Source organism: Prenolepis imparis, unplaced genomic scaffold (assembly GCF_030444845.1).
Source record: "Prenolepis imparis isolate NDT839.2.m4 unplaced genomic scaffold, iyPreImpa1.0 SCAF_382, whole genome shotgun sequence".
Classification (NCBI taxonomy): Eukaryota; Metazoa; Arthropoda; class Insecta; order Hymenoptera; family Formicidae; genus Prenolepis; species Prenolepis imparis.
The window spans coordinates 1-11,151 of record NW_028141540.1 but is presented as its reverse complement, the minus strand read 5'-3'; the positions used below and the strand labels follow the sequence as shown (position 1 = coordinate 11,151).

Below are 11,151 nucleotides of genomic sequence, written 5' to 3'. Positions count from 1 at the left end.
ACAAAGAAGAAAAGGAAGAAGGGCCCGAGAGCTCCGGCGACCGCGGCTGTTACAGTCACCATCGCGGAGAAAGAGGGCAGTGGTCTGACCTACGCCCAGGTGATGAGCGAGGCGAGGGAGAAGATCTCCCTCCAGGACCTCGGCATCGTAGGGTCGAGGATCAGGCCATCAATGATGGGGGGACTGGTCATTGAGATCCCCGGTAGGGACCGGCTCTCTAAAGCTCGGCAGCTGGCTGAGCGGATGAGGGAGGTTCTCAAAGAGAAAGAGGAGGTGAAGGTCACGCAGCCCCAGAAGACCGCGGAGTTGAGGGTCCGGGGCCTCGACGTGGCCTCCACCTCTAAGGATGTCTCCTTGGCAATCGCCGCGGAGACGGGATGCCTAGAGGAGCTCATCAGAGTGGGGGAGATACAGCGCAGCACCGACAACGGCCCAGGCTCAGCCTGGGTCTGCTGCCCGGTCTCGGCGGCCAGCAAACTGGCCAGAGAAGGAAAGCTGCAGATCGGGTGGAACAGAGTCAGGGTGGAGACTCTAAAGGCTCGACCTGTGTTTTGTTTCCGGTGTCTCGGACATGGCCATGTCCGGGTTCGGTGCAAGGCAGCGGTTGACCGAAGCACCGCATGCTACCGCTGCGGTGATCTCGGTCATAGTGCGAAGGGGTGCACGGCGCAACCCAGGTGCCTGGCTTGCGCCGACCTGGGTTTGCCAGCTGCGCACCGAATGGGAGGTAGAGGGTGTAAACCCAAACCTCCCTCGAGAAGAAAAGAGGACGTGCCGCTTGCGGAGAGGATAGCCACGGCTTCCTCGAAGCAAGCGTCGACAAAGGCGAAAAAGCCCGGTACACTCGCGGCGAAGCGAGTCCCTGCCGGGCCAACAACAGCATCGTCCTCTGGCCGGCAGAAACCGGCCAGTAGTAGGGAGGCGGAGGCGATGGAGACCGACACTTAGTCGGCCTCGTAGACCACCATCCTCAGTTCGGAGGATGGAGTAAATCCCACAGTCAAGTGGGATTTACGGGGACTGCAGATCCACAAGTCGGGGGACTTGTGGGTCATTGCACGCAGTCCCCCGTGAGGAGGAGAGTGTGGCGCGACACCCACCTCTCCTCATGAGGAGTGAGACAAACGTCTCCCTCCTCGCGAGAAGGGCGCGAGTTAACGCGCAGCCTGAGATGTTCTTGGACGTCATGCTTTAGCGGTTCCCGAGAACATCTCGTAAGGCCGAGTGTCGCCGTCTGGTTTTTAGTGGGTCGGGGGTCGTTTATATACCCCCAGCCCCACATAACCCACCTTGCCTCCCCCGAGGCGGGTGGGTATGCGGTTGCGCATTTTCCAGACGTTAAAAAAAAAAAAAAAAAAGGTTAGGTTAGGTTAGGTTAGGTTCCCTCTCGTGGGATGCGGCCTTGCCGTGGCGAGAGGGCTCACCCCTTGCAAGAGGATAGTCTTGCAAGGGGTGCTAACTGACTCTCAAAGGACGACGGTCCATGTGCCAAACCCTCCTCCACGTGGTGAGAGTTGGAAACGTCGAGGTACCCCCTCGGCGGCTAACGGGTCACTGGCTTCGGGCAGAGCGCATATATCGCTATGTGTCTCTGGACACTGGCGTGATCGCTTGATATCCCTTCGAATGCTGCGGTCACAGCCGAAACTGGGCGAATGCCCGGTCGATAGGCTGGGGGTAATTATCCTTAAGCCGTGGCAGGGGATGTCGGGTGATCGCAAAGGTGTCATCGCGGCGCATTAGGCGCAATCTCGAGGAAGCTTGTTCCTCGGGATGGCCGACCTGAGGAGGAAGGAAATATAGCTTGGCTTGTTTCCGAATCTGAGGGAGAACCGGCTCGGGTGCCTTGCTTGCGGGGTGCTCACGGAGAGGTGGCGGCTTGGTGGGAGGCGAGGCACGCCTCGACGAGCCTACTGGGAACAGCCATCCTCTCCGCTAGTAGGTTGCGCCTCCGGGGTCGGAGATGCTCGGGCAGGAGCGGCCTCACTGCGCGTCCTGGCTGACGGTGATGTACCGGTGGGCTTTGGCCGTGCCGGGGTGATCTGTTGGCTGGGATTCGCGGATCGCCTGAGGTCTGCACGCGTTACCCGCTCCGCATGGGGCTCGAAAGAGACCCAAGTAGAGTGGGTGATGAGGGTTGTGCTTCACCCTCCGGAAATACGGAAGCACACTTACATCGAGTCACTTATGTCGAGACACGGATGCCCACCGGGGCGCGGTGATGTCAAGTGAAGGGGGATCCCGGAGCCTGACATCGCCAGCAACAGGGGTCCGCCTCCCCCTCGTATAAAAACTCGGAGGCGGGGACACGGGTAGAGATGATGATGGTTCTCTGGGTCTTTACTCAGAGGGCAATGCATCATACAAACAGGGGTCCGCCTTTCCCCTCGTATAAAAACGCGAAGGCGGCCGGTGCTGGGATGTATTCGAAATGGAAACATCCTGGTTAAATGGCATGGTCTGACCGGTGGACGGGCACGTGCTCCTGCGATTTCGGTTGTTCCTTGTGTCGGGGTGGGTCCCTGGTGAGCCCCCTCACCCCATATGACACTTGGAGCGGCCCACCTCCCCTCTTCTGTCAGAGGCTAGGTGCCAAGAGGGGTTTCGCAGGAGAGGCGACTCCCTGCCAATACAGACGTCTGTCTAGTGGGGATCACTCGGTCCACTATAAACATTCGGCGAGTGACACGCGATCGGGGGGGGTGTCTGTCTAGCAGGTGTACAGGCTCCTCCCCCAAACGAGAGGTATGTCCGGGCAGAGGGACATTTTGGGGTGGACGGTCTCTGCGGGGACCCGAAATCTATCGCACCCTCCTGGGTGGCACTCTCCCGTCGGTCGCCACCTTGTCGTGGTGGGAGGGCTCACCCAGTACACTGTCGTACTGGGTGCCAAGAGCGACCAGTACCAGGATTTCCTGGTACAAGGCCTTTCCTTGATTGGAAAGGCGGTATGCGTGTGTGTGTGGATGAATGAATGAGGGCAGGACGGGCTCTATAGGGTTGGTACCCAACCGTCCTATGGGTGGGATCCCCAGAGAATAAAGCCAACTTCTTTTACACTACTCATGATGGACACTAAGAACGAGACGATCATTACTGTCGCAGCGGGATCGGATACCGCAGCGGCCGGTGGGAGAGGCTGTATTGTCCCGGCAGCCTCCTCATCGTCATCGTACGTCGGGCCTCCACGGGAGTTGGAAGCGAGCTCCCGTGGTGAATTGGCTATCCGCTTCACCAAGGGTGGGCTTAAGGCCGTGCAAGTGCGGGGGAAGCCTAAGGCTAGTCCTAAGGCTGGCACCTCTCAGCCAACCGTACGGCTTACAAGAGTGGACCGAGGCGGAAAGATTTCCGCAAGCACCGCTCCCTTAACCAAAAGGGAGAGCGGAAGTAAAGCCACCACTGGGACGATGAGGCAGGCGCATGTCTCCCCGGACCCCCAGTGGGAACATTCCTCCTCCTCCTCCTCGTCTTCTGATGAGGAGGAGGACATGGATGTGGACGTGGAGGAGGTCCACAGCGATCAGAGGAAGGCTACGGAGGCGGTGGAGAGAGGCCGAGGTCGGCCCCCAACTACCCAAGAATATACTGGCATGACGGCGGCCCGCGCCGACCGCCTTGCCATATTAGAGAAGGAGGTCCGCCTGAAGGAGGCGCTCTACGTCCTTGACGCGAACGCCCCTCCAAAGCGCACCAGGGGAAGGGACAGCCTTCCCACCGAGGAGGAGATGAGAACTGTGCTCTCAACACAGAAAACATCGGAGATTTACGCGAAGGCTTGTCGGCATCTTATGGCTGTCGACAAGACCTCCGACGTTTCAAAGGGGCTGCAGTCGACCCTTAGCACGGCGCTAAGGAGAGCGGCGCGGGAGGTCCAGGTCGCGCTGGGCGTCCTGATGGAGAGAGCGCGCAGCGCCTCGGAGGAACCGGTCCCCTCCCAGGAGCTGAGCGCCCTGAAAGCGTACGTTCAGACGCTTAAGAGTGGTAAGGAGAAGGCGGATGCCGAGATCGATGATCTCAAGAGGTCACTCGCGGCAGCCAAAGCAGAGCTGGCCACTGCGAGGGCATCCGTCTCTCCGTCGCGCCGACCCCCTGCTCTGAAGCGGAAGCTCAGAAACAGGGACGTCGACATGGAGAAGGAGGAGGAGTCCGACCCGCCTGCACGGGATTCGGAGTGGTGCCCGAACATTCCGGCACCAAGCTCTGCTCTGAGAACAGTGGACAGGGGGACCTCCCCCTGCCCAACCGTAGTGGAGGACAACGCGGCCTCTAGTGGGCTTAGCCCACAAGAGGTTGAGGCTCTTCTGTGCAGGATCACAGAATTAAAGCAGGAAGTCGACAACACGCGGGCCGAGATGGCGGAAGTCCTGGACTCCTCCATCTCGGCAATGCAGAAATGTCGGGATGAGAATAGAGAGCTGCGTGGGCAACTAGAACTCCGGGGGAGGAATAAACCTCCATCAGCCGGGGTTCCGCGGGGGGTTAAAACTACGGGGGGTCCGTCGTCTTCTGGGAAGGGGGGGGGATCTTCTGGGGTGAGGGACTGTATTGGCTCGGGGGGGAACACGAACGAACTATGGTCGAAGGTCGTAGGAAGGAAGTCCGCGAGCGCTGATAAGCGCCTACCGCGGGCTTCCAAGGGGTCTGTGGCTCCGCTAGCCGGGGAGCAGACAGGAGTGGGTCAAGCGGCGAAGCCAGATAAGGGGCGCCGCAAAACATCGCGGAGGAAAAAGAAGAGGGGCCCGCGAGCGCCCGCAACCGCGGCCGTAACGGTCACGATTGCGGACAATGCGGGCAGTGGTCTGACCTATGCCCGGGTGATGGGCGAGGCGAGGGAGAAGATCTCCCTCCAAGACCTCGGCATCTCGGGGTCGAGGCTCAGGCCATCAATGATGGGGGGCCTTGTTATAGAGATCCCCGGAAAGGACCGCCTGTCCAAAGCTCGGCAGTTGGCCGAGCGGATGAAGGATGTGTTCAAGGAGAAGGAGGAGGTGAAGGTCACGCAGCCCCAGAAGACCGCGGAGCTTAGGGTCCGGGGTCTCGACGTGGCCTCCACCTCCAAAGATGTCTCCCTGGCTATCGCCGCGGAGACAGGGTGCCTGGAGGAGCACATTCGAGTGGGGGAGATCCGGCGCAGCTCGGACGTTGGCCCAGGCTCAGTCTGGGTCTGCTGCCCGATCTCGGTGGCCAGTAAGCTGGTCAGAGCAGGTAAGCTGCAAGTCGGGTGGAGCAGTGTCAGGGTGGAGACACTAAAGGCTCGACCCGTATTTTGTTTCCGGTGCCTCGGACACGGTCACGTCCGGGCCCGGTGCAAAGCGGCAGTGGACCGCAGCACCGCCTGTTACCGGTGCGGGGAGCTGGGCCACAGTGCCAAGGGGTGCACGGCGCAGCCCAAATGCCTGGCTTGCGCCGACCTGGGTTTGCCAGCCGCGCACCGATTGGGAGGCAAAGGGTGTAGACCCAGGCCTCCCTCGAGGCGGAAGGAGGACATGCCGCTCGCCGAGAGGGTAGCTACAGCTTCCTCGAAGCAAGCGTCGTTGACGAAGGCGAAAAAGCCCGGTACACTCGCGGCGAAGCGAGTCCCTGCCGGGCCACCAACAGCATCGTCCTCTGGCCGACAGAAACCGGCCAGTTGTAGGGAGGAAGAGGAGATGGAGACCGACACTTAGTCGGCCTCGCAGACCACCATCCTCAATTCGGAGGATGGAGTAAATCCCCCAGTCAAGGGGGGTTTACGGGGACTGCAGATCCACAAGTCGGGGGACTTGTGGGTCATTGCACGTAGTCCCCCGTGAGGAGGAGAGTGTGGCGCGACACCCACCTCTCCTCATGAGGAGTGAGACAAACGTCTCCCTCCTCGCGAGAAGGGCGCGAGTCAACGCGCAGCCTGAGATGCTCTCGGATGTCATGCTTTAGCGGTTCCCGAGAGCATCTCGCAAGGCCGAGTGTCGCCGTCTGGTTTTTAGTGGGTCGGGGGTCGCTTACACCCCCAGCCCCACATAACCCACCTTGCCTCCCCCGAGGCGGGTGGGTATGCGGTTGCGCATTTTCCAGACGTAAAAAAAAAAAAAAAAAAAAAAAAGGGGTGCTAACAGCATCCCGTACCCGAGTAACGTCGGGTACATCAACTCCCCGAGTCTGGGGAGTTTCCCCAGTCCTGGGGAGCCCTCCCTGTGGGAGGAGGGGGCCCACTTCCCCTATAGAGCTTCGGCTCGTATGTGGTAGAGGATGGCGACCTTGAATTCAAACGCCCGGTGGCATGGCACCGTTAGGATTGGGCATTGCACGGCGCTTTGGCGCTTGCCCTCCCGCCATGTATTTGCGGCCCGGGCCGCGGGGTTCTTGCGTCGTTTTCTCGGGGGGGATGTTTTCGGGGGTTTTCTCCCGGGGGTGTTCCCCCCGGGGTCTCGGGGTGGGGTCTCGTGCGGCTGGGGCCGCGGGGGTGGGTGACCATCCGTGACTACCCGAGGGGCTTTGCCCGGAGGGTTTACCCGAGGGACATCGCCCGGAGGGAGTCATGGTGGTCGGTCGCCGGGGCCGCTCGGATGTATTCCGAGGCGGGGCCCGGCGACAAGTGCGGCCTCAGGGTGCTAGTTGGGGGTCTCCAGGCTGGGTAGCCTGGGTCCCCGTCCCAGCGTCCCTGGGGTCGGCCGCGCCCGGGCCATCGCCCGGAGGGTACCACGCGGGCCTGCCGCTGGGGCCGCTCGGACTTATTCCGAGGCGGGGCTTGGCGGCGAGAGTTTGTACTCCTGGCCGGTCGGGACCGTTTCCCGTTCCGAACCGGCCGGCCGGGAGAGGTGGGGTCCCTTCCACTGGATGTGATTACCGGTGGGGGGACGGCTGGTCGCCACGGCGGGCAAGGTGTGGACGGGGAGCGGCGTCCTCACCCCAACCGTCCGTGGGGCCCCCCGGGTGGCGCCACTTGCCGCGGTGCCCCCTCTGTCGGAGGAGGGGGACCCCTGAAAACCCACAGGAACGTTAAAATTCCTGTGGGCCGGTAAGGGGCTCGGAGTCCTGTGCCGGGGTGCGCGTATTCCCCCCGGCCAGAGGCATAAGCCGGCCCCCCGGGAGTCCCGGGGTTGTGGGGGGCGACTCCGTCGTGATTCCGGTCACGTTTCGGGTCACGCTTCGGGTCGTCTCCCCGGCCGGCGGGAGATTCGCCGGCCGGTCGAGCCGCGGCAAGGAGTGGGATACATTACAATGAGCATCAACAAATCTACAATCAAAATTGGGGAGAATGAGGAGGTGAGGGAGGATGCGCAAGAAGATGCGCAAGCAGTGAGCGACAGCCTTGCTCCTGCAAGAACGACGGTGCAGCAGGTTCTGCAAGATTGGTTGCCGGACGGTGAACCATGGGAGACATTGCCCGCCAACATAGTGGCGAAGGCCGGGAAAAAAACCGACGGGGAGGATGCCTCCCTGATTCGATCCTTGGTGAATCTTCAGCGAAGATTGAGTCAATCACCGGTCCATAATCAATCGGAACGGGATACACGCTCAGACACAGAGCCTATGGAAGAACCACAATCTTCTGTGGTTAATAACAACAATGGTGATGCGGTGACAATCGATGCACCGGAACAAAGTGTAATCGATGTCTTCCCTCAGCATTTTCTTCTGAGCAAGGGAGAGTTAGGTAACCTTAGTGTAAACAATCAGGTTACTGGATCTGAAGTTAGCTATAATCCATCGCAAGAGATGGAGTTTGAAATAGACAATGCCTCAGTGGCATCATCCTCAGCTCAAGTTCTGGGGAAAAGGAAGAAACCGGATCGGGATAGTGATACGGACGATCCGACTCCACAAATCAGGAGGAGTTCGAGAACGAGCAAAGTCCCATGCGTTGCCACGGACGAAGAAACTTCCAGTAAGAGGATCACGCGTGGTACAAATGCGATCACTCGGAGTACGCATATCAATGTGAATACGGACTCTGAACCGCAATCACAATCGTGTTCCGAGGCAGAGGGTAGAGGTGCCAGGAAACCTCCTAAGAAACCTGGAAGAAGGAAGAGGAGCGTTGATGAGCCGACAATTGAGCAGAGGCTCCGCCCACTCCCGCAAAACATTGAGGAATTGGGCATCACCCCCGTCTCACAGATAAGAGCGTCGGCCATTGAATGGCTCGATGACATTGAAACGATTAGGGTTAATAGTAGCTATCAGGGTTACCTGAGTGGCCAAATAAGAAAGAGAGTCAGTGTCATCAAGGAAATCTTAAGAGTCTTTGGTGAGAAAATTGAAGATTCCGGTGATCCTGGTTATTTAAGGAGACGGAACACAGAGTTAGCTGCGGAACTCGCCTTATCGAAAAGGGAGACCGCCAAGCTGAGACGGGACGTGCAAGATCTCCAAAAGATAGTAGGAGATCTAAAAAAGGCTGTAGACGGAGGTCGATTTACTGAAAAATCAGAAAAAGCAACCTCCCCGATCGAGATCCCCAATAAGGGTTCTAAATCCAAATCTAAATCTAAGGAAAGAAAGGACATATCTGCAAGTCCTAGTGTAAATGTGGCTAATATGCAACTTACAGATGTGGTCATGAGACCCCCGTTAAAAGGTATCTCTGTGCCGATCCCAGCAGTTGAGAGGAGTACGCTGAAAGCGTATCAAGACGTTGATGCAGAACTATCACGCCGCATTGTAGAGTTAACCTCACAAAGAAAAGAGCTGAGGGAATCCCTTAAGGAACATGGTCAGAACTCCGCTCCAGGAGCTGTTCCTGCTCAAGTTGCACAAGTGGCTGCAGCGAACAGACCTAAGATAATTAGCAACGTTCAAGTTGTTGCCCCCAAGGGAAAAGTGACACAGACTTTACTCGAGACACAATCAAGTGATTCAATGGTTGTAAACAGTAAAAAGGACGAAGCCTGGCAACAGGTAGAGTCGAAAAAAGACAAGCGACAAAGAAGGAAGAAGGCTAAACAGGCTGTCTTGGATAGCCAAAAGTCCGGCACTGAAAAACCGAAAGGAGCCAATAGCGGTGAAGCTAAGAGGAGGAGACCTCCCAGAACAGCTGCAGTCGCAATAAGAGGAGTAGCAGATGGCTTCTCCTACGCTGCTGCCCTGAAAAAACTGAGAGAGGAAATTTCGCTCAGTGACCTACAGATAGACAAGCCATCCATAAGGCACTCGGCCAATGGTGGCATTGTGATCGAGGTACCTGGCAAAGATAAGGCTCTTAAGGCTGAGGCCTTAAAAGAGAAAGTTGCCGGCGTATTAGGTGAAACGGCAATAGTCACAAGACCCGTAGTCAAGGGTGAAGTTAGACTAATTGGAATAGACGACTCGGTCGTCACGGATGAAGTTGCGGACGTCATCGCTATTGCGGGAGAATGCAAATCCGAGGAGGTGAAAGTTGGCATAATAAGACCCATGTCCAATGGTTTGTTCACGGTCTGGGCTCAATGTCCCTTAGCGGCTGCGATTAAAGCAACCCAACAGGGAAAAATAAAGATTGGCTGGACAGTAGCCAGAATAGAACTTCTTAAAGCCAGACCGACCCAGTGCTACAAGTGCTGGGGACACGGACACCTGAGAGGAAAGTGCACCGCCACTGTGGATAGAAGCAAGACCTGTTTCAGATGTGGCGAGATGAACCATTCTGCACTGGCGTGTCAGAACCCAGTCAGATGCATCCTCTGTGTAGAACAAGGGAAAGATCCCAACCACAGAGTGGGTTCAAACCAATGCAAGGCAGACTTTAAAACAAAGCCCGTTGCTGGTTTGGAAAAGAGACCGGATCGGAGGCCGGTAGCGATGGAGATCGAGGATGAAACGGAAAATCCTCCAATGTAATCTGGGCAGAGGCTGGCAAGCCCAGAATCTGCTGGATCAATACATGGCGGAGTTAAATGTCGCCATTTGCGCGGTATCTGAACCACGCAATATACCGGACAATATCTTCTGGTATGGAAGCTGCAACAAGTTAGCAGCCATACATTGGAGACCTGTGGGGGCTTTTCAAGCCTGCTCCTTAGTCTACAAAGCTCGGGATTTCGTCGTAGTGGAACACGGTGGCATCAACATTATATCGTGCTACATATCACCAAACAGCTCCAGGGAAGAATTCCTTGCGTTCCTTGATGAGCTGAGCGTGGCAATCAGAATTTTGAGTGGAAGGACCCTCATATGTGGGGACTTTAATGCAAAGTCCTCACATTGGGGGTCAAAGCGCACCGATCATCGAGGCGAGTTGGTTGACGAGTGGGCCGCGGAACATGATTTGCGACTAGTAAATTCAGGTACCCTTCCGACTTGCATCAGACCACAAGGATGGTCGATAATCGACCTCACATGGTCAACTGCGGATATCCGCAGTATCATTAGTGAATGGAAAGTTATGCGTGATATCGAATCTTTATCGGATCACGAATACATACAAATGTTGATCGGTCAAGATGACAAATGTTCGAGTATAAAGAACAAAGATCATAGAAGACTAATATACCCGAGGTGGAATGTTAAGAAACTGGACGAACACAAATTTCGAGCAGTTGTGTCCTGGAACTGTGCAAACGCCAGTGAACTGGATGCCGAAGAAACGGCCGAACAAATGGCTAAACGGATCGAGCAAGCTATCCATCAAGCCTGCGATGCAGGAGCAAACAGGATAAAGAAGCATCCATTGAAAGAGCAAACGTATTGGTGGAGCTCGGAAATCGAGAGATTTAGAAAGATCTCGATAATGAAAAGAAGAGCTTGGTCTAAAGCCAAGCAAAGAGGCAGACGCCCGGAAATGACAAAACAACTCAGAAATGAGTATATAGACGCCAGAAGGGTTCTGAAACATGAGATCGATAAGGCCAAATTTCAAGCTTGGCAAGAACTCATTCAGACGATTGAGGATGATCCCTGGGGGTTACCCTATAAAATCGTTCTGAAGAGATTAAGGAGGTCATCTCCAAGTCTCACCGAGACCTTAAATGAGGATATAGTTGAGACCCTTTTGGAGTCTCTATTTCCCAGTGGCAGAGAATCTAACCCAGCGGAGGCATGGATAGATTGGCGATGGAACGAGGAGGAAGAAGAGGTCAACCTCATAACTGGTCGGGAAGTTTTCGAAGTCATCAAGCGTAAAGCTGGTGGCAATACCGCGCCAGGACCTGACGGGATCAAGGCTAAAATCCTTGGGAAACTGCCAGGAGAAATGAT

The 11,151-nt window shown here is 56.7% G+C and overlaps 1 protein-coding gene across 1 annotated transcript; it reads left to right on the top strand.

Moving 5' to 3' along the window:
* Positions 1 to 9,838: 9,838 nt before the first annotated feature.
* LOC145948419 (uncharacterized) lies at positions 9,839 to 11,116 on the top strand (the record flags this gene model as incomplete). The annotated part of the gene is made up of 1 exon (XM_083058112.1): positions 9,839 to 11,116. A coding segment is annotated over exon 1 (1,278 nt), but the record flags the coding sequence as incomplete, so codon positions are not given.
* Between the last annotated feature and the right edge of the window lie 35 nt (positions 11,117 to 11,151).